Source organism: Papaver somniferum, chromosome 6, assembly GCF_003573695.1.
Source record: "Papaver somniferum cultivar HN1 chromosome 6, ASM357369v1, whole genome shotgun sequence".
NCBI lineage: Eukaryota > Viridiplantae > Streptophyta > Magnoliopsida > Ranunculales > Papaveraceae > Papaver > Papaver somniferum.
Window position 1 is genome coordinate 74495881 of NC_039363.1, and position 23884 is coordinate 74519764.

General features: G+C 36.7%; 3 protein-coding genes across 3 annotated transcripts; 1 reads left to right on the forward strand and 2 right to left on the reverse strand.

Annotated features, from left to right (window-relative positions):
* The first annotated feature begins 6752 nt into the window (after window positions 1-6752).
* LOC113287997 lies at window positions 6753-9177 on the forward strand. Its single transcript, XM_026536921.1, has 3 exons — window positions 6753-7206; window positions 7902-7925; window positions 8492-9177. The coding sequence occupies exons 1-3, from the start codon at window positions 6984-6986 to the stop codon at window positions 8806-8808; spliced, it is 564 nt and encodes a 187-aa protein (XP_026392706.1). The 5' UTR covers window positions 6753-6983; the 3' UTR covers window positions 8809-9177.
* A 133-nt stretch (window positions 9178-9310) lies between these two features.
* Window positions 9311-11179, reverse strand: LOC113287996. The gene is made up of 3 exons (XM_026536920.1): window positions 10945-11179; window positions 10699-10791; window positions 9311-10610 (listed from the first exon to the last, which is right to left on the reverse strand). Exons 1-3 carry the CDS (start codon window positions 11060-11062, stop codon window positions 9451-9453), a joined length of 1371 nt encoding a protein of 456 aa, XP_026392705.1. The 5' UTR covers window positions 11063-11179; the 3' UTR covers window positions 9311-9450.
* A 715-nt stretch (window positions 11180-11894) lies between these two features.
* LOC113287998 (EGF domain-specific O-linked N-acetylglucosamine transferase-like) lies at window positions 11895-14011 on the reverse strand. The gene is made up of 3 exons (XM_026536923.1): window positions 13567-14011; window positions 13280-13402; window positions 11895-13197 (listed from the first exon to the last, which is right to left on the reverse strand). Exons 1-3 carry the CDS (start codon window positions 13691-13693, stop codon window positions 12035-12037), a joined length of 1413 nt encoding a protein of 470 aa, XP_026392708.1. The 5' UTR covers window positions 13694-14011; the 3' UTR covers window positions 11895-12034.
* Between the last annotated feature and the right edge of the window lie 9873 nt (window positions 14012-23884).

Sequence of the window (23884 nt, forward strand, 5' to 3'; positions counted from 1 at the left end):
GCCGTGGCTGGTCCCATGCTTCCTCCATTATTTTTCCTTATTTTATTGTTTTCATAAACTCATGAAGACTCCCTCAACAACTTTCCTTGTTTAAGCGAAACTCATGGTTTCTCCATATTTTGGTGGTTTTCCCAAATTCTGTGTAGTTTCACAAAAAATAATAATAAAAATAGGGAAAGGTGTTGCGGGACCGGGCAACATGGCCGGACGTCTATGCCCTAGCCGTGGCCGGTCCCACACCTTGCAATCCCTAATCTTTCATAAATTGTTATTTTCTCATCTTGTGAAACTCCCCAGTTTTAGCAAAAGGTCATGGTTTCTCCATATTTTCTCAAATATTGCGCAAACCATGAAAAAGCCAAAAGTCAACATGGTCACAAGACCGACTAGGCTATTCACGAAAATATATTAAAATATTACTATTTTAGTATTCACAAAATATTAATCAATTGAGCATACATGCTCATTCCAACGAAAATCAAGAATTTTCAGTCAAGATGAAACTTTTCTGAAAATTCACCATGCTGCTCGAACGCACATCAAAAAATGCTGAAACTCTCAGTACAGAAACATGGACATCGTGGTAACACGTGCATGCCCTCTTAACCGACTATAGTCGTCCCTAAGGCTTGCACAAAGCCGTTTTCACATTTTTTGACCTAATTTGCGTAATTGCTCATATTGGGTCCGAACTCTTCACAACCAACTCAGAGTTTGTGCAAACGCCCACCAGCGGTCCCACGACTACCAAGGACGGTCCTATGCCATCCATCTTGGTCGGTCCGTTACTTCTCTATAAATTAGGTTTTCTCACCTAATGCTCGATTGAGCACCATTTCAATAAATGATGAAACCCATGTAATTGTCATTCTTTCACCAACTGGTCAACCCATGACCCTGATGCACGCTCACTCGAGTAATTGGGCATCACATGGACGTCCATAGTCCCATGTGGTCGGTCCTTCCTTTGCTTATGACCTATTTTCAGCAATTCGTCAATTAATAAGCAATCGATCAAAATTTAGGTTTTCGAACAAACGCTCAACAAATCATCTTTCTGAGCAGTTCAAACGCTAAATAGATTTATTCAACAATCATCATCTGGATTAATTATATAATATTCGGTAATCTACCAATATTCTAGTTAATATTTTATTGGGTCACGTCACCAGTAAATAATTCGCCGAATCGAGCCATACCTGCTCAATTGCTCGAATATTGATCAATATTCAGCAATTCATCAGTAATTTGTCGAATTGAGCAATACTTTCTCAGTTGCATGACATATTATCAAAAATCATTAATTTGTTGAAATGAGCAATACTTGCTCAGTCGCTCATCAAATTCTCAATATTCAGTAATCCGTCAAGTTGAGCAATTACTCAATTACTCGAATATTGATCCACAACCATCAACACCCAGTAACTCGTCGAGCAATACTTGCTCAGTTACTCGAATGTTCGACTGAGCAATTCGTCATTCATGCTCAATTCAACAAAACCTAGACTCATTGTCTAAATCAGTCAACGTGACTAATTAAATGCACGTCTGTCATGCAGACTCCACGATTCGTGAGACGTCAATCACATCACAAATGGGGGATATCACTTAGGGTTTTTGTCCGGCGTCGTACAACACGTGGATTCATCCACAACGAGAAACGTGAGTAAGTCGTGCCAACGTTTGAAGGAGTTATCAAAGTAGTGGGTGAGTGATCAACCAAGTCTTCGCACGACTTGGAACTGGTTTCACCACGATCTCCCACTTTCCCACTCTTTCACTCAAGAAACCGTCACACTTACATGGGTTAGGGTGTTCATCATTCTTGCAGTATAAATAAGTCTCTGGATCCACGATTGAACAACATTTTTTTTTTCGAGCAATCACTCTCAAAAATTACATCAATCGCTCAGAACTTATACACAGAACTCAACTTCAGCAGTTCTTCAATTTGCATAAACGTTCAACACACCCACAATCCTTTGTCATCACTGATCCCACATAATTCTCAACTTCCCTCCTACAGATCAACCCATCTCCCTCTTTGCAACCGAATTGACTCTGAAACGGCCATCGTCTTGGTTTAGGCTGGAGTCATTCAGATTGATTTCCCGAATCTAAGCACCCCCTTTGCAGCGGTGCATCTGTGTGAGGTTATGCAGTTCGCTCAGTTCGAGGAATCTTCACCACACGGTGATTCCCTCATACCCTAAAAAACCAACAAACCTTTTTTCCCCATCCACAATTACTTAGGATCAATTACACTAATAACAGTCATACCAATACATAAGTCAGGCATCGTGACCAGTTTTACCAAGATACATAACAAAGTTATGATCGGTTCTACTAACTCACACATATTGGAAATCCATAGATATGCAATGAATAACGATACCAATAAGCCTATCGATTTCCCTTTAGATTCATAAAACAAGTTCATGAATGTACTTCCTTTAAACGAATGTAAACATTGTATCCTAGGATGAAATCTTCACCATTACCCATACACATAATCGCAATAGCATTCATACGATTATCTCGATGTCTTATATACGAAGTTTGAAAGATAAGCATTATACTTCTTATTCTAATTCCTTAATATTATGTATACTAGAGTATAATCATTAACAGCTTCGTAGTTATGGTTTCAATATAGCAAGACTTGAAAGATACGTTCGGAATGAAACAGTTCAAGTCAAAATATTACTAACCTCAAGAGGAAAGATGATGTCGTCGATGTAGCTTGTTACTTCTTCACATTCTTCAAGTCTTCGAGTAATACTTGCATGTCTCATTATCCTAATCTTTCTATCCTAACCTATACGAAGTTGTCTCTAGCATATAGTCAAGCGACTCTTTAATTGAGTTTTGATTCACTAAAATATGACAACCAAACTTGACATACCAACGCTTGGTGGGTTCAACCGAGCTATGCTCTAACAGACACAATTAATAAAGGTATGTACCAAACATTTCGAGGATGATACCAAATCATATATCACAAAATGATCATGAACACTGGATCAAATGGTCCCCTGCTATCTTTGGTAACCGATCATATGAATCATTGTTTTTAGTATTAGAATAAAATTAATTGCAATACAAAAGAGAATATAGCAAAAAAAATTTATAAGAGAATAAATTAATTGACGATCTAAGTTTGTTCAATCAAAACTTTATATATGACTTTTGTGATTAATCGCCCAACATCCTTCGAGGGATGTAGTGGTTTTGTGGTGTTGACGGGTATTCATGAGTAGTAACATACTATGTTAATTTTGTGCCACTACAAAACGGGTAACACTATAAAGTAGAAGATGCGGTTGATTGTCTTAATGCTAAAATAACCTCGAATGAAATATATGACAATTAGAAAAGAAAAAAAACACTGAGATGTCACGTTATATAATAATTACTATAAATTACATATTTAGTATCAAAATTTCTCCTTTCAATAGATAAATCTACAAATGTATTGAGACCCCGTAACTAGTGCTCAAGTTGGATTTTGGCTTTCTAAATGATGATGAATACAATGAAATGCTCCCTCTCGGTTTCTCCAAGGAAAACCGAAACCTTCTCAAAAAAAAATAAAAATCGAACAACAGTTAGATTGAGAGCCATCACTACCACTGTAATATTCTTTGAATTGCTACATATCCAGTGAACTTTTCACATATTAATTTGGTAATTTCGTCTTATCGTAATTCTTGATAAGACATGCAATTAAAACTCTAGTGGTGATTTTTGAAGGTATTTTCTGATTATGAAATTCTCTTATAAGTTTTGTTTATGCAAGTATTGGTTCAACTTGGGTTCTTCTATGTTTTTGTATCAAGTTAATGATTTTTTAATTTGAATACATGTTTAGATAATATAATTTGATACATATATAAGGTATTCTATTTGTAACACCGGTGTTATTCTCTCATTTTTACCTATATTGGCACTCTGTAATGATCCCAGACTCGTAGGCATTATTTGACCAATGTTGGGGGTATTTTTTTAATCTCAAGGATGGTTAAAACCAATTTATTTTCTACAAAATTTAAGGTGATATAAGTTTGCGTCGGATTTTACTCTGAAATGAATAATTTTTCTTCAAAAGGTTAGTTGATTTATATACACGGACACCAATATGACTGTATATATTCTTCCGTGTTCCAAATTACTTGAGTAACACTAGATGTGAGAATGCCACTCATGCTCTACTTAGCATACTTGATGCAAAAAAAATTATATCCATGAATTTGTTCAATTTTGTGCTATCATTTTATGTTATCAATATGATTGAGGAAGGATCTTGCACATGTTCTGATTTACTTTTAGAAGTTTATTTTTCATCTCACACATGTATATCTTAGCCTTCCAATAGCCAAGAATTCTCCAGTTAAATAAAACACTCACATTTGCAGAAAAAAATAGTCTATAATAGGGAAAATATTATGGGTCTTTGCTTCACTCCGTAGAGCTTTCACTATCAGTAATTTTGGAAACCGTGAGTTCATAAATGTCATGGAATTGGGTTGGCGGATTAGGCATATTTATTGTTGGATAAAATATTTTCTCTGAAATTTGAAATTACGGTGGGATGAAATAGTAAACCGGAATAATATCTATTTTATTTTTAATTTTCATATTGGGGCAGCATTGTTACTCTGGCTGAACACTAAATAGAAATAACATGCTTAAATAAAACAAAAAGGTCAGGTAACTAATCATTTTCCTGGCCGAAACCTATTTGAAAATAAACACTATTACCCACGGTAAAAATAAAATAAACTGAACGCAGACAGTGTCGAATCAGAGAAAAAAGCATCTCATGTCGTTATGCCACGGGTTAAGTCCTAGTATTGAATAAAAAAATTATAAACAAATTAACTGTTTAAACTAATATACACAACTTAATAATTACGCCCACCCGCTCTTCCATATTCTGCCAAAGATTCACACTCAAATATTCTCTTAAATTGTCATACAAATTCTGGTTCTGAATGTAATTAGTCATTTGCCCATAATTTCCTGCAGGCACGCCTCTTTGTGGTTGAATCTCATGCCTCATATTTTCATCTTTATAGTTAGTCTACTCCTTATCACGACGGGTTTCCTGAATTTTCATGTTATGAAGAATTATGTAAATGAGCATAATCTTGTGCATTTCATGCGGACTCAACCCACCATATGGTCCACAAATGGTAGCGAACTTCCTCTTTAAAATCTCAAAAGCGCGTTCCACATCCTTTCTCACTGCTATTTGGCGTTCGTTAAAATGCCGGTAGACCCAATGTACCGGCAGGGGGATGAGGGTAACATTGAACCAAGGTTGACCATTTTGGGTAGATATCACCTGCAAGATAATACCCATGAGTGTACCGACGGTCGTAGATTATGAAACGGACTTGGGGACAAACTCCATATTTTCAGATCTTCAAACAGAGCGACTTGTGCAAAACATTAATATCATTTTGTGAACTCGGAAGACCAAAAAAAGCGTGTCATATCCAAAAACCGTAAGAAGCAACAACTTCAAGGATAACGGTTGGTTTCAGATAACGACCCTTATATTGACCGGCCCAATAAACATAGCATCCTTGCCATAGCCAATGCATACAATCAAGACTACCTAGCATTCCTTGGAATCCTCTATCCTCATTCCCCCTCAATATTTGTCTGACATCTTCCTTGGTTGGTTTTCGTAAATATGTTGAACCAAAATGATTAACTATTACTTCTCAAAAAAATGAAAGGTAAGTGGAAGTTGTTTTTCCCATACGAAGGTACTCATCGTTCGCATCCGCTGGTTTGCCATAACTTAGAATCCTTAAAGCAGAAGTAACTTTTTGTTCAGGACTATGACCTCTAATATTTAGTGCATCAAACTGATAATTAAATTGAGGTTTTACTCGACAAAGTTCTTCAATAATCTTTTTCAGCAGATGCCGAGGCATGCGAAATCGACCTTGAAAATTTTGATCAGAGTACACACAATTGGGAAGAAAATAATCGTGCATCAGCTTCTGGTGGTATAATTCCCTCCCTCGATATGTATATCTTCTTGAGAATACTTCTTTTGGCTCTGGAACTCTACGTATTTGGCCCGAATGCACGAGCATCAGAGTGTCGAATATTAGTTTATTATCTTCAGCTTCCTCATCGTCAAGTTCTTGCAACCTCCTTTGATTCATTTCTTGTTGTAATCTAAACCGATCCATAATAACATTCCTCTCTTCATTGGATCTCGCCACTGATGATTATGAAACTTAAAATTGCGGATATAAATACAAAAATTATTAAACAAAAATTAGTTTTCATAGTTAAACAAGAATTTGTAAAATATATGTAGAAACAGGTGTGAGTAATTTGAAGAAGTATATGGGCATATATATAGGAAAAGATGAGGAAAATAACAGTTATAAAGTAGTCGTTGAACGATATAGTGTCAAACGAGCGATATAAGGAAAATTGAGCGATGATAATTATGATACCAGCGATATTTACGTTATCGCCAGCACTTTAATGAATAATCGTCGCTAAAAACTCTGTCGCTCAGTAATTTTTCCATAATGACGCTACTCGTTTGTCGTGCCAACTGATATGCCAAACATTTTTTTTGGCGTTGTGCATAGAAATAGGCCTTTCTTCGCAGCCATGTTCGTGCAACAGTAAATTAATGTCACTTCTGGTTCTAAGTAAAGCACCGACTAAATTCTCAGTCAGCTGAGTTTCTGATTAAAATAACAAAACACCGTGTTAATAAGGGGGGTCCAACTTCCTCACTCTCTCACCATTTTTTCACAAATCAAAACCACTTTTCATTTTATCATCTTGTAAAACTAAAACATACCATGTTATGAATATACACGATTGATGATCGATAACAATTCCGTGTTCTATTCACACTCATAACCACTTCATTAAATCTTCTTCTACTTCTCTCGCTAGATCTCTTCCTTCTTCTACAGTGCATAGGAAGAAAAGGAGAAATGGCTGTACATGACCAGCCTGGTTTTGGATGGTGTAAACCAGGTGTTTTAAAGATTGTATTAGGGTTTCTAGGTATGGGTTTGATTGGTTACATCTTAGGTCCTCCTTTATACTGGCATCTAACAGCTGCTCTCAGTCATGATTCTTCTTCTGTTTCTTCTTCCACTTGTCCACCATGTGTTTGTGATTGTTCTGCTCAACCACTTATAGCTATGCCGGAAGGTAATCTCATGTTTCAGATCTTTGCTTTCAGGTTTTTGTTGATTTTAGTAATGGGTTTACTCCAATTAGACAGAATAGGGTACTCATTGCGTAGATCTATCATAATTTAAGTTGATATTGCTCAGTGATTGGAAGATGTTTTTATTAGAGATCTTTAAAAGGAAATAAAATTGTGGGGAAATGGGAATTAGGTTTTGATTGGATTTACTTATCAGCTTAGGTTAATAAAGAGATTCATAAATTTTGAATGATCTCTCTGGTTTTTCTTTGTTAACTGTCCTTTCCTGTTCTTATCAGTAATCCAATATTTCTACTTTGTTTTGCGCCACCAGTAGAATAGAGATTTGTGATAGACAATAGTTATTTTTCTAAAATACTAGAATATGAGGGGAATTAGTTCTGAAAACCTAGGTTTGATGAAAGTTATTGTGACTTCTTGCGGCTTGGTTGTTCTTTCTGGGTAGTGAGGGATGGGAAGAAGCATGTCTTGCTAATGTACGACTTTGCGTACACCATCTGAATTGTAAACTCTCTATACGATGAACTAGTTTTTTCTGTTATAATAGAACAGAATGCCTTAGATTTACTAAATCTGCTGTGTCAGTATTTAACTTATTATTTTGACTATTAGTATATTTTACGATTGTCAATAAGATATCCCCAGTTCTTATGTATTTCAATCTATTCTCTTGCAGGATTGAGCAACAACTCATTTGCAGGTTAGTTTTTTTTTTGGCAAGTTGGATTAAGTTTGTGATGCATTTACAATTTAGATTTGTTTTTGAGTTGTTATATGCGCACATCCTCGCAGTTTATATCACTTGGGTAAACTGGTAAGATGTGTTAATTGGGTAGCTGATAACTGAACTTGTTACGAAGGTTGTTGGAGGCAGGGATTTTATATCCAATATGCTTGGGTGTGGGATATTACTTCAGACCTATTTCCACATCTAAGAGCATGATGGACCAGTTTGTTAGCTGAAACTGATGCTGTAATTTAGAAGCATAAACTGTATATGGTGATTAGTCTTTAGAAACTCCAGGCTCAAACACCTGAAAATAGCACCTATGCATCTTTGGCATTTAATCTACAATGAGGGTCTATTTTTACATTGACTGATAGATAGGGTGTGAGAAGGTTTTATTTTTGCACATGGTTATGGTACTGTGTTTGATATATGGTGTATGTGACTCATCCACTTGTAATAAAAATGACAAGGGTGAAACCGCTAATTAGTATTACCTATAATTACACTAATATAATAGTGCATTACTTAAAATGCAGATTGTGTAAAACATGACATGGATGTCAGTGAAGACATGGAGAAGAATTTCGCAGAGCTCCTTTCGGAGGAATTGAAACTTCGAGAAGCTGAAGCTTTGGAAAGTCAGCGTAAGGCTGACATGGCATTACTTGAAGCAAAGAAAAGTGCATCTCAGTATCAAAAGGAGGCAGACAAGTGCAATTCAGGTATGGAGACATGTGAAGAGGCGAGGGAGAAATCTGAAGCTGCATTAGCAGCGCAGAAGAAGTTGACTGCCATGTGGAAACTGAGGGCTCTTCAGCGAGGATGGAAAGAAGGAGCGGTCAATTCAAGATAAATACTAATTGAATTTCAAAGGGCACCCTTGGTTTTTATCTTCTCGTGAGGCTATACACTATTAATAGCTTTAAAGGATAAACCTTGAAGAGGGTATTTTGATGTATAACGATGTCCGAAATGGAAAAGGTTTTGGGTTCTGCTTTTCCCTTCGCTGAGTCCAGCCATCCAATTAGTTGTACTTAGATTAATGAATCTGACAAACTGGTTCAAGGTTCTAGTTATCGTTTTTGGTTTTCTGCTACTTTTCAGTTGGTAAAGAAATACGTATTGTCAGCCTATTCATATCCTCGTATGTTCAGAACAGTTAATTATGTTAATAAGAACGAGTGCTCCTGTCTCATAGTTAAGAAAGTCCTATTGAACAGCAGTCGATTCTGATTACCTTTTTTTCTTTTGCAGTATTAACTCAGGTATGGCATTAAGTTTAAATCACATCCAACTGACAAATGAACTGGATTTTTAGGTATTCTTTTCCTCCATGCTGTATTCTCCTTTTCAGTTTCTTTCACACCAATTTTGTCTATGTAAACTTGTAACGGAAAACACCCACCATTGAAAGATATATAAAGTGAGAAGATGTACATCGAACTGCCAGAGACATCTTCAAGGAGTAGTTTTTCTTTCCATCATTCCATGGACTTCACCTTCTAAGAAGTTCCAGTGCTTGTAGTAGGGTTTTCCTAAACCTTGATATGTCAAGTGTAACATTCTGCCCCCGAAGATAGATTTTGCTTGAAACAGCATAACCTTGCTTGCCTATAGTTGCTGGATCGTTAATCACTGGACTGTCTCGACCGTACTTTTCTAGGAGCGAGCTCTCTTCTGGAATGATCTTGTACTCCAAATAGCGGACATTCATTTTTCCAACAACCTTGCTACCATAGTAGGTTGCAGAGGCCCATTCTAGTCCCAGTGGAACCACCTGCAGCATCACTGCTCCATCTGGCAGAAATAGTGCATTAGTAAGACCTGCACCATGGACTCCCAATAAAACACTGCATGAGTTTATCTCGTCAGAAAATCTACTCAAATTTGACATCCGTTCTGGTGTTGTGGTGATTGCTTTGAACCCTAATTCAGTTGCCAATCCCAATATTTCTTTTTCATTCAAGAGTGCTCTTGCCCTCCGACGTGAAATTAGTATTAGAACAGGTTTTTCAATCTCAGTTACATTCTTTATCTTCAGATTAAATGAATCTCTTAGAAATCTCCTGAAATCATTCACGGAATAGCCACCAGGGATGCCACTAGTGTTGCATGTGAGGTCGCCATGGTACACAAGACCGATTGCTCCTCCAGGAAAGCAATGTACCTTCTCGTCTTCTGCTGGGTTGATGACTTTGTAGTTTGATAAGCTGGTTAGTATTTGGTGATATTTTGAATCCCAGTGCTCTTTATAATCAGTGGCGACTAATTGGACCTGAGATTGGAAATGACGAGTTGTTAGAAACAACGGGATCATCACATCATTAATTTCATGGAAGAAATTTCCACGGTAGCCACCAGAGGAAAATACGACTGCTGGAACGTTATGGAAGTCATCACATGGTGGTGGTGGTTTGTTCTTTATATCACGAATTATCTCCACCTTTGCGACATTACTCAAAGCTGCTTTGTCTCCCTTCCTCGCATATGGCTGGACTGTCCAGTTTATTGGTGGTAGAGACTGTTTTTGTGGAATGTAGACAGTCCTGGAGTGCATGTCAATTATAACAAGGTCTGTCGAAACGCAAATATCTGAATGGAGAGATGATGAATTACAAGAAAATCCGGTAGTTTCAAGTTCTATTCGACCTCTTCCTGTATTTTCCAAAGAGTTATGTTTTTACTTTTTAACTCAGAAAATCAGAGATGTTAAATACATTGTAGAAATCAGAAGAGAACGCACCTCTAACAAGCCTTTGCATAGATTCTATAGCACCATTTCCCATAAGAGTACTCATCTGATTATAACTATTCCAATATGAAAGCTGGTTCGTCCCTTCAGCCATTAGAAGAAGAGTTAGAAAACGAGGCACCTTAAGTGGATTTGCTCTTTTAAATAACTTTGTACTGTATTACGAATCATATTACTTATGTGGAGCATCATGACATGGAGAACAAAACAGATACAAGAAAAAAGAAAAAAACATACATAAAATAAGGGCGTCGATACTGTTGGATCTGAAGAGCACTGCAACGTAAGTGAGAGGTAGAAGGATCAAAACCAACGTCACACTGATCGGTAGTGCCCTAACTCTTAATGTATTCATATTTTGCTTGAACTCTGAAACTATAACAATGAAACAATAGATATTTGGGGTCTAGGGATGTTGAAATTTTTTAGTATAAACTCTATTACAGTTGCCAAAAGAGTGAAGAGAAGCATTCTTTTGATTACCCACGCCAATATATGCACATTCATTAGTTTTAGAAGAACCTTTCATTGTAAAATCTAGTCATACGGACCAAAATCCATGATAAATGAGAATCTTGGATTTAAGGCGTGCCCAAATCTTGGATATCGCCAGTATGATCGTTGAACGATTCACCACCATTAATGAGAAGTATCTGCATTAATATCATAGTATCTCCTTCCTTAATAGGATAATCAAAGCGGATACTCTCTATGTAAACACTTAATACGGAGTACTATTTACTTCCACTTTTCCTTGGTCGCAGCATTAGCAAATGAAGAGTATCTCATTTTAGGTACTCGCATTTGTTTCAGCATAAAGACCAACTTCATTTTATAATTTACATCCAAAAATTTCAAATAGCCACATAGCTCTCTTATTTTTTTTTATGGATTTTGACCTCTCCTTAACTTAGTTCTTATCTACTTCGATTCTGAGAGGAAATTCCCTCAGCGCATGATATAACCGGATGATATCTTGAATATGTTGAACTTCGTATGTCTTACTAATTTTGTTAATTCTCTACTTTGATTTTAGAAATTAGCTTGTAATATAGACATTTGCTGTGTTAGGTTAACTGAGATGGTTCAGTTTGACTGATGGAGTGTTCTCGGCGTAAGGAGCAGTTCTCTGCAGGTTTTCCTAGTGCCACTAAGGCTAGATTTTCATGCACAATGCACTATGATGATACGGTTAATTACATGAGTATGATTTATTAAGATTAGAAAAATATTTTAGAACAGAGCTCTATAGCTAGTTGAAGGCGCGTAAACCCCCATATTCAGAAAAAAAAGAACAAACTCCATACATTAGTTTTCTTACTTTACTTTATGGAGTTGACCTTCGGATCAGTTTGGTGGCTTGCACCAGGGTTCCTCTAAACCTCGAAAGGTTAACTGTGACGTTCTGCCCATCGATATAGACAGCTCTTAAAGCAAGATAACCTTGCTTGTGTATAGCCGCTGGATCTGTGATGACCGGATGGTATTTACCGTACTTCTCTAAAAGCGAGCTCTCTTCTGGATTTATTTTGTACTCCAAATAAGTTAAACCCATCTGCTTTGCTGGATCACTATAGTAGGCTGCAGATGCCCACTCCAGTCCTAGTGGAACCACCTGCAGCATCACTGCTCTTTCTGGCAAGAACAGTTCATTAGTAAGACCTGCACCATGGACTCCCAATAGCACACTGCACGAGTTTATTTGATGAGAGAGTACGTTCAAGTTCGACATTTGATCCGGTGCTACAGTGATTACTCGGAAGCCTAATTCAGTTGCCAAGGCCACAATCTCATTTTCATTCAGCAAGACTCTTGTCCTCTTACGCGAAATTATCATAAGAACAGGATTTTCAATCTCCATCACATGGTTTATCTTCAAACTAAATGAATCTCTTATGAATTTCGTGAAGTTCTTGGCGGAGTATCCGCCTGGGATTTCACTAGTGTTACAGGCGAGTTTGTCGTGGTACTTCAGACCCATCACAGCTCCAGGGAAGCAGTGCACCTTCCCATCTTTGACAGAATCCATTACATTGTAGTTTGACAAGTGGGTTAAAATGTGGTTATACTTGGACACCCACCATGCCTCGTAGTCAACAGCTACAAATTGGAGTTGAGACCGGAAGTGGTAGGTTGTCAAGAACAACGGAATGATCACTTCACTGAATTCATGGAACACGTTCCCTGAGAAGGCACCTGTAGAGAATATGACTGCCGAGACGTTATGAGTCACATCACATGGAGGCGGTGGCTTGTCTTCTATACCGCGAAGTATTTCCACCTTCCGGATAAAACTCATTGTTTCACTGGCTTGCTTATTGGCATATGGCCGGAGAGTCCAATTCATTGAAGGAAGTGACTGCTTGGGTGAGAGATATACAGTCATGGATCGCATATCAATTCTTATAGGCTCTTTAGAAACACATACATCGGAGTTGACAGATAAATCACACGAGAAGCCAGTTGCGTCGAGTTTGATTAAATCTCTTCCTGTGGTCATTGTGAACATGATTATTTTTTCACTATAGTTCAGTTAGATAACAACTATTAACGAGATCAATTAACAACTTACCTCGTACTAATCTTCGTACAAGTAAATCTGTAGCAGGATCTCCTTGAACTTCTTCAACAAATTGGTGGTTGCTTAAACTTTTGTTGTTCCTACCATTACTCCAATTCAAAATTTTGTTCATCCCTAAAATTCCATCCAAAAATAGTAACACTATTAGAAAAACGAAATGTAAATTGACTATTCAGTAATAACAGACATTTTACTTGAAACTGATCAAACACTAATGCCAATTAGTAATTGAGATCAAAGAGAGATGGCATGGAATCATGGACTGTGTGCACACATACTTGTAGTATTAGCTAGTGATGAATTGGATCCGAAGACTACATAAATCAATGGAAGAAGAATTAAGAAAACAGCTGCACTCATCAATACACTAATTCTCCACTGATAATCCTTGTTTAGATTACCCATAGTCAAAACAATTCCAAACTACAGACGACTGAAAATCAGATATATGTTAACGATAAATCTTTCCCCATACTCCTTATATATGTTCAAGAGCAACAAGTGATGATTTTCTTTGATTATTAACAAGTTTTTCAAGTGAAATATTCATTCTAAAGCTCACTCATTGTCTTTGCAATGAAATTTTCTTTGTGAAACTATTGGACTTAACGCATGGTTGGCAGGTGAAAACGATTTATGAACTGAAGAATCATTTTTATTTAAACATGGAAACTGTTTTGCGCAATACGAATAAGTGGATAGAAGAATAATGTATCTAATTTGGAAGCGCACTCGAATAAGTCGTGGTTTGGTAATAAGTTCTAATTCAGTTGCCCATTTTTAAAGTGTCTCTTAACGTTTCCCATTTCATTCCCGCGTCAAATACTAGATAAACACTCTTTGTCTTGCAGTGGTTCGTCGTGTTACTCAATTTTTTGATTCTTTTCCAAGAGACTGATTCAAACAAAAATAACCAAAGAATCACGTATACTTCGTCTTGAATTTGTTTTAGTTAAGAAAAGAAAATGGGACAAATGTCAGTATCCTATAGGTTCTGATAAGGAAACAGGAGGATCCAAGCCCATTTAATATGTTAATGACATGGGTGTATCCCGAATTTAATTTGCCTTTGTCTTTCACAAATCCTGAAATCAAGCAATTGTCGAATCAACTTTGACCTTGATGCCTCCAATTAAGCTACCTCACTCTAGCTTGTTTCTGTGATCTAATGTTTTGTAGTATGTTTGAATGAGTCTGAATTTGTCTTGATTCATAGGGCTGTCAGTCGGTCCGAATCTTCCAGGGTACGAAAACCGAACCCAATTATTTGAGCCGATTCCGGATCCAACTGGTTCCGAGTTCGCTGACGAATTATATGGACCCAAAACCGGACCAGATAAACATAGCGGATAGTTGTCGGGTCTGGGTATTTATGAGTTATCACAAGACATTTACATAAATTCTTCAGAAAAATAATATTTGGACATAAATATATACATTATATAACATCAAAACATAAGTAATGAGTTCAACAAAAAACATGAATAATGAGTTTAACAGAAATTTTACAGAAACGTATTTACTTAAGTTTGGATAAGTACAAAATAAAGGTTGTTGTAACATAACCACAAGAAATTGACATACTATTTGATCAAAAAAGATAAAAATTGGACAGACTTAAAGTGTTGCCAAAAGAAATAACTCCAAGTCTTGTTAACAAAAGAGAGGAGATAGTTTTACAACTTTGAATGTTTTTTTTTTGCTATATTCTAAAGAAGCTCCATTTGTGATTCATCATTAAGTTCCACAGGACACATAAAACATTTTAAACAGTGGCGGAGGCAGTTAAAAGCAAGAGTGTGCAGTACCAAACTGGCTCCAAAGCCAAAATTGGTCCTGATTTTGAGCTTCCAAGTCCATTTTTATTATCTTGCACAATAATATTTTGCTTCCTCTTAATAGGATTTCTAGCTCCGCCCCTGATTTTGTAGTTGATAGGCTAAATTAAGCTCAAAATGTATGCCATTTCAAACTCAGGATGGACACCATAATGAATGTGTTTAATGTGTGAGGAAAAGCATGTCATTTCAAATTCCCAATCGACAAACAAGCCAATAGATCAAAAGGCAGCAATACAACAATTAATAAAAATCAATATGCATCGTATCTGTGATCACATGGACTCCCCCGTCCTTGTATGCTTAGGAAATCTAGTGCTTATAAATTTTCTCATGCACATGCAGCTTTCTTTGGTGTCCAATAACAAAGTCAAATGCGCTTTAGGACAACCAGGGATCCATTAGTCCGTGGGATCCGGACCTGATGGTCCTGGTAGAGCTCAAGAAGAAACAAGGTACTGGTTGAGATATATTCCCAATATTTCCACTAGCACTGTAATACAAATCGCCATAATAGAAAGAAAAAAACAATTCTCAGTTCATATTTCCAAGAATCTAAACAAATGTCATTGAAAAATCCATAACCCATGTTATTTACCTCAGACGCGCGGTAGGATTTCGTAATTATCTAACTAATATAAGGAAAATAGGTATTTTGGTTGGTCACAAGAAAACAAATTAGCTAAGTATAACCCTGATATTACTAATATGACCATAAATACCAACAACTACTATACATATAATATATATTAAAGGTAAAAACGTACATTAAATCAGTTGAAACCAAACAAGAGAGAATGCCACTCCTTGATAGAAGAATGAGGCCTAATAGCATTGTAAGTGTCTTTTAATGTGTAATCCTCCGACTTACTAGTTATCCATACAATTCTATCATCAATGAGATTAACAGTTTTCACACTCATGATATCCAAACAGTGTTACCAAACACAATTACCAAGTAAATTAAATCGTACAACAAACAAGATTTTGTTAACGACGGAAACTTTAAGGCAGAAAAACTCCAAAACCTAGTCCAGTTTTGAATACTCTCAGAATTAAGTCGTTATACAAATTGACTATCGCAACTTCGTAGATTTGGGACTAAGTAAACTATTCCTAGTTACCCAGTTCATTTAATATATATATATCCCTACGCATACAATCAATCTGGTCTGTGCACTTGAATCCCAAGATAGAGTCCACCATGTCAAGCTTCTCAACAAGCAGTGAAGACTTCTTCTACCTCAACTCATTTGGATCCTAACCTGAAACAGTAAAAGGACTAACCTGTTTTAGTTACCACCTCACTGTGTATTATCCAAACCTGGATATGTAAGAGATATAATTGAGTATAAAAGATATTCAGTTTAATCAATATAAGTTCCTTTCGTCAGAAGATCAATACCAAGACAAAGTTTATAGAAATAATCTCAAGCTCTAGTCAAGCATTTCTCGAGGAAAAGTCACTAACTAGTTTTCCTGATCTAATGTGTTTCAAAAACTGAAAGGAGGTTACTTGATTCTCAAGTTATCTTAGATTGAATTCTAAGCTAACCATGGTCTTTGAAAACTATAATGGAGCCTCTCTGTCAACTGTAAAATTAAATCCCTGAAGTTTTGTGTTCTAGTTGATTCTAGAGTCGTCCTTTATCGACCGTTTAGGTCTACGACTAAAAGACTTCACTTTTGGGATTCGTGAAGCCAGGTCGGACTATCTTTACCTTGATAGTTCGTGTATCCTTATCTTGCTTTTCTGTTATCGAATTTTTTGTCAACCTATTTTAGGCAAGATAGATAGTAATCGCAAAGTTGTCTTCGTCTCAGACTTTGTGATTCCTCAAGATATATATCTAAAGATTGATCTTAGTTGATCTTTCGAAGATTTTTCTTGAGAGGTGGTTAAGAATCTTGGCTACTATACGGGAGTCGTAATTTCCGGATTTATGAGGTTTGCTATCTTTATCAGTTGCAAACAAATTTTCACACCTTGATCTTTGCTCTAAACGGAAATCAAATAGGCTTATCTGTTAGAGGCAGATTGGTATAAAAAGTATTTACTTATGTTGAAGGAACTCTTAGGCTGTAAAAGATGTCAGCAAAGAGAATCAAGTGTGTAGAACCTTACGAGGTTCAAGAGACGTAAGGAACATAACTACAACTGAATCACTTGAAGGGTGGATTCGATCTCAACTACATTCTGGTTCGAAGTCTGATAGTAGGATAATGTCTGTAGCGGCTTAATAAAATGTGGTGTTCAATATGGACGAGGTCCCGGGGTTTTTCTACAATTGTGGTTTCTTCGTTAACAAAATTTCTGGTGTCTTGTATTTTTTCCTTTCCGCATTATATTGTTTATCTTTATAATTGGATTTACACATGTTAGTACGTATTCAATCTAAGTAGATACATCTGCTTAATTGTAACCGATTACGAGACTTGTTTCTTTTAGAATTCGTATATTTAGCAGGTATATGTGGAAGATCATCAGAAACACATGTTTTCACAGAAAACATTCAACATACCGATATATACAACTATATCATCACAAATACAGGGATCGAATTGAAGTAATTATCAATTTCCTTTAGAAAACAATTCTCATGAAGAAGAGTTTTTCAGACCAGCCTCTAATGAAAGTCATTCCTTAGAATTTCTATAATATATTTTATATTTTCTGCTAAAAATTATTATAAGTTTAGGTATTAACGGAATGAAGAGACATGAATCTCAGCGTATTTATTTCTCGGCTTATTAAGTAAGAATATGTATGGATCTCGTTCTCATCTCTTGCTTAAGAGTCAGATAGGCAGGGAAAATTCAGTACTAAGAGAATGAGAATTTTTGATACCCACATCGAGTCATTATATTTTGGACTAACTTGTGATGTGGTAGCACCAAGTTAATTTATGAATTAGGTAATGATTCAAAGAGGACGGATTCTGACAATATTCAAACCCATGAGTTCAATAGGTTACATAACCAATTTAATATATGACACATCTTTTGGAGCTAGGCTCAATATTTTAAACATGAAAATTGGGTTCCTCTAAATATGAGAGAGACAAAAACAAGGATCATATGAATAGAAAATACTTTCACACAATGCATGACACAATAGAGACAGAGATAATAATGACATCAACTCTTTTACTGAAGCACAAGCTTTATTTCCAAAAAGGTATGAATATGGTCAGGGGAAAACATACCATCTTAGATTAGTGAAATGGAACAACACCAATAGCTTGTTTACCTTTATGAGAAGCACCACAAATACCATACACCTTGGCATTGATCTTAGGCACACCCCTGACAAGCTATTTGGTAATAATTTTTCCAAGTAGGCAATAGTTGATGTGACCAAAACGCTCATGCCAAAGATGTGTAGATTCCATCTTAGTCAAGTTACAACAAAGGTTAAACTGAATATCAAGAAGATAATAGTTATTTTTACCATGAATGCCATGAAAAATTACTTTTTTTGGCTTGTCTTCAATATCACATCCTTTAGCAGTGAAGATAACTTTATGGCCTTTATCAAAAATTTGACTTATAGAGAGAAGATTAGCAGACATACCTTTGACATAAACAACATCATGAATTTCAGGCATTCTAGGAAGCTTGATCTTTTCTATTTTGATGATATAACAACTCCCATCTACAAAAGTTACAGGTCCTCCCTTAAAATCATCTTTATTCACGAACTATAAAAGGTTACATGTCATGTGTCGGCTACAACCACTATAGAGAAACCACTAAAAGGGTGAAGTGGATGATAGATACATTTTTGTGTCCGATTTGTCTCGATTCTATATATTGTTAGGGCTTATTTTTGTACTTATTATGGTGTTTTATTTATTTGTAGGTATTTTTGGCCAATAAACATTTTTGGAAAAAATTGGCTCAAAAAGTTGTCGGAAAGCACCCGGAGGACACTTGCTATTCGGACCCACGGTTTGGATAAGGGACACCCCCAGGATACCCCTTAAGGCAGCTGCTAAAGGCACCCCTACTATGGATAGGGGGCGCCCCTTTATCTTCACCAGAATTTTGGCGGGAAAAAAATGAATTCAAATTCAGTTTTGCAGCGGAATTTTCAGGCGAGATTTTGCTGGAGTTTTGTCCGGATTCAATGGGCCCTTTGGATTGGATATATCCTGTTATGACTAAACAGGGCTGATAGGTGTGATTGGATCGAATGAGTTGGGCTAGATAAGCCAGAAGAAGAAACAGAGGAGCTGGATGTTTATCGAAGTTCTGTTGATGACTAGGAGGAGATTTAGTCGGAGTTTGACATGGAGATGGATTGAAATTTAGTTGATGAGTCAAAACAGGATTGGTATGAGCTTTAGATTCGATAAAACAGTGATAAATCTTCGGTTTGAGCGAAACAGGGAAGTAAAGTTATTATCGGACTTTCTGGTTATATATATGGGAGTTGGCGAGATTCTGGAGAGGTTAACTATATTTGGGACTCTATCTTACCTTATTTGAGAAGTTTACAACTCACAGAACCGTGTAGAGAAGCTTGGCAGGGAAAGAAATCCCGAGACTTGAGGTGGAGGAAAGATAAGAATAGCCAAAGATTTCTTGAAGTTCAATCGACCTGTGGGCTATAAAAGGAGTTGGGATAGATCATAGAAGACCTACGTTCACTTTGGGGAAGTTTAGAACAGAACAGAGCACAAAAACACCAAGTTGCAGAGAAACAGGCGAGAGGAAGAAGAAGAACTCAGAACAGCAGTAAGAGACAGTCGCAGAATCCGTGGCCTTTTCTTTCAAATTCAATCAGTTTGTCACAATTTCTGTAACAATTATTCAGAGTTCGCAACAGTTTTGTGTTAGGATACTTTGTAACAGTGGTTCGTAACAATTATATCCGTTACAAACACGCTGTTTTCTACCTTCTCTTCTTTTTAATCAACTTTTGAGCAACAAACATGTATTTTGAGCAAGTGATTAATATGAGGAGCTAAACCCCATTTCTGAGGCGATAAAGGAAGCTATTTTTCCAACAAAGAGTGATACATTCTTATTTATTTATTTATCGCAATTATTTTTATAATTTTTTTGCCTTGAGTGAAAATTGTTTGAATGATTCTTGTTAAGCAATTGTTATTTCTTTTGATAGAGCATGCTTGGACCTAGGTTTTTGATGTTCTATGCTTTGGATTTACACTTGTTACTTTGAGAATCTACTTGTTGCAATAGTTTAGAATCAAATTGAACGAAAGAATTGCATGAATATAAATATTGGATTAAATCACTTTGAACTTGGAAAATAGTGGAATCTTAGCCTCAATGTTCTTTTAATATTGATACCAACTTTGTCGGTGTTTGTTATAATTATTAGCAAGTTTTCTATTTAGTTTTGAATTTAAGTCTAAAGTTATCCTTCACAAGTTCGAGAATCGAATCACTTTTTACCACTATCTACAAATCACATAAGTGTATTTTACGGCAAAGGCTCCCAATCTGACATTATTTTTCCGTGGATTAGGATACCTTGTCAGATTGTTTATATGTCTTTTAATATAGGAAAGGAGTTTTTCGGCTCTTTTCTGAAGACCTCTAGCGGCCTTTAACTTTTGTCGAAAGAGTTTACAAGTATGTTGGTCATAATTATAAGAACCAAAAAACATACAGGAGACAATAAAAGTGGTGGATAAATCATCAGGTTCTTTCGATGAAATCTAAGTTATATCAAGTTTAACAAAGCCAAGGCCCCGCGTATCTCATGATCGTCGACAATTCGTTAAACAAGAATGAAGAGATAGATGAATTAGATCCTTCAAGGATTTGGATGCTTCCTTTTAAGATTTCAAATCCTTAAGAACATTTTCTAGGGTGGTTTTTTAATTCAACTAACATGGCAACAATTTTCTTGTTTAGGAGGATTTGATTATCCAATCCTTTTTGAGTTCTCTTTCATATCCTTCTCGACGATCAGAATTCTTGATGTATAGATGAAACTCTTTTATTTGATGTATTACTCACAATGAAGTCCACCAATTTTCCTTATCAGTTCTTCTTTCTCATGACAAAAATTATCAATGACTTTATTCATATCAATACACAGATCATCATCGATTGTTTCTTGAACACACTCAGAATTTATAAATTGACTGCTCCTATCAAAGCAGAGATCGCCATTTCGGTTGTGACATTGTAGTACACGAACCTGCCCCGATACCAATTGAAAGGACATGGTATTAAGTACACCACTAAATTTTTCATTTTGATACGAGTATGAACTTGCGTAGTACTCTTAACAATCAATAGATGTGGAAAAGTAAAAAGCACATACACACAATAATTTTGTTAACGAAGAATACTACAATTGCAGAAAAACCCGGAGACCTTGTCCAGATTCGAACACCGAACTGTATTAAGTCACCAAAAATACTAGCCTATTATTGATACATGAAAAATTATTACCCATTACTAAGAAGATCCAATCCCTAAGGAGAGACTAAGCCTATGGGATGACATAGGGACTTGGGGACTAAAATCCAAATCCCCATGGGAATATCCATGGGTATGAAAGGATAAGGATAAGGGAGAAAGTACCAAGAAGTTAGAGGATATTTTAGAAGGAAGGGAAATACCACAAAAAAAAGAGAGTTCCAAAATATGTCATGATATCATATGAAGAGGGGATTTTTGGAAAGTTGATAAAATGAGGAAGGTATTATAATGGAAAGTGGTATTTTCTCTCTTACTCTACTATGAAAGGTATAGTACATTTTGTAAACAAAAATTACCCCTAAAACAGTTAACGACCACACTGGGAGGCCTGTCTTTTGTCCACACCAGGCAGACACTATCGTGACCACGACCAAAGACCAGCCGATTATTCAACCATTCGACCCCGATCAAGTGACAATTGAAGACGTACCAGTTTAAGTTGGAATATTAAGGTGTAGTTACCCCTAACAATAGCAAGCCACACTACACCCAAAGATGTTAGCCGCTTTTCTCATCTAAAACACCATCGAAGAGAGAAGAGCTAGCGCGTGATGAAGGACTCACAAATGCCTATAAAAAGAATAACCAACCGTTACAACCAGAAGGTCAAAGATAGGACCTTCAAAGTCGAAGAGCTTGTTCTGAAAATCGCCTCCGACGTACAACAGAATGCCAGCGCGGGAAATTTTCCACTATATGGGAAGGACCATATATGACCCGGAAAGCTGCCGAAAGCGGGTATTATAAACTGACTCGACTAGACAGGTCCAAAGTCAACACTTCGATCAATGGGAAGTAGTTGAAGAGCTTTCACACGTAGTCCAATGTATTCACAAACAAGCATAGCATCTTACAAATAAAGTGGAAACTTTTCCGTGAATATTATCCAAAACAATAAGTCTACGGGATGCTCCGCGCATTTGAGAGGCTATCAATAAACACAAGTCACAGACTAGCCTACACATCTTATCGACTAAACATAAATAATGCTACAAAGCGCTCCGCGTATCTGGCTGGATGTCATTAAGAAAACAACGCCACAGAATGCCGTACGCATGCGATCGACTAACATAAATAATTTTACATGAGTGCTCAGCGCATCTGGTCCGTTATCAATAAATACAAAGTCATAGACTGCCCTGCGCATCTGATCGTCAAAACATTAAGTCTACAGAGCACTCCGCGTATCTGGTCTTCCATCAATAAGCAAACTATGCCACTGACTTCCCTACGCATCCGATAGGCTAACATATATAAGTCTATAGAGTGCTCTGTGCATATCGTCGGCTATCAATAAAGTACAAAGTCGCAGACCGCCCTGCGCATCTGATCGGCTGAACACCTTACTAAATTACATGATCCATTAAGAAACATAGAGATGGAGGAAGCCGAGCAGTCGTTTCGCACGACTAATACTTTGGTCAATCTCCCAAATCGCCTCATTGGTTTCGTGAAAACCCTCTTGATAGCATCCAATTCGTTTTCCGCCAAGCCATAAACACAATGAGCGGCTTCACGGGTTGCAGATGCTAGTCCACAGATCATAATGATACACACCTTCATATTTACACCACCAATCGTATACGGTATCACAACTGATGTATGCTTCCTTCCATCGCGATTGAAGAACCAGTTAATGACTAGACAAATCCTGCAAATACTGTTGTATCATAAAAATAAAAACAGACGCCGAGTGGTCTGCCATTACACGTGTGTAGTAGGGTAAAAACTGATTCTGAAGAAAATAGTAAAAGTGGGTAGGTTGATGAGAAACGACTCTATACCCTAAACAAATGTAGTGCACAAGAGTACTTTAGATTTGAGAGATCAATCTGTACAATTCTGTGCTAAACCAAGAAATGGTCGTTCCAGTCTTGCTTCGGTCACAAAATGAAGGAGAATTGTTGATCTTAGGGAGGAAAGCATAGAAGGTGGTGAGATCAGAAAGATGGACTCTGTAAGGTGTGGTTGTTTATGACTTATCTTAAAAAATGGAACTTGTTGCAAAAAAAGATAAGATGTAAGTTCTTTGTGTTTTCTGAATACTTGCGTTGATTGTTGATTGAATAGATTGAAAATCTGTTTTATATCAACTCATAGTCGAACACCCTGATCTCATAGGAAGTTGGAGTTGTAGAGTAGTGAAGTAGTGGAGATCGTGTGAATTGGTAGATACCGTGTCCCTATTTCTAAGGGAGGATTGAACGGTTTGTTCACCCACTAATCCTCTATTCATCAACTGTCCGCTCTTCTCGTCACTTTCTCGTAATGGGTATGCTGTACATCGCATGTT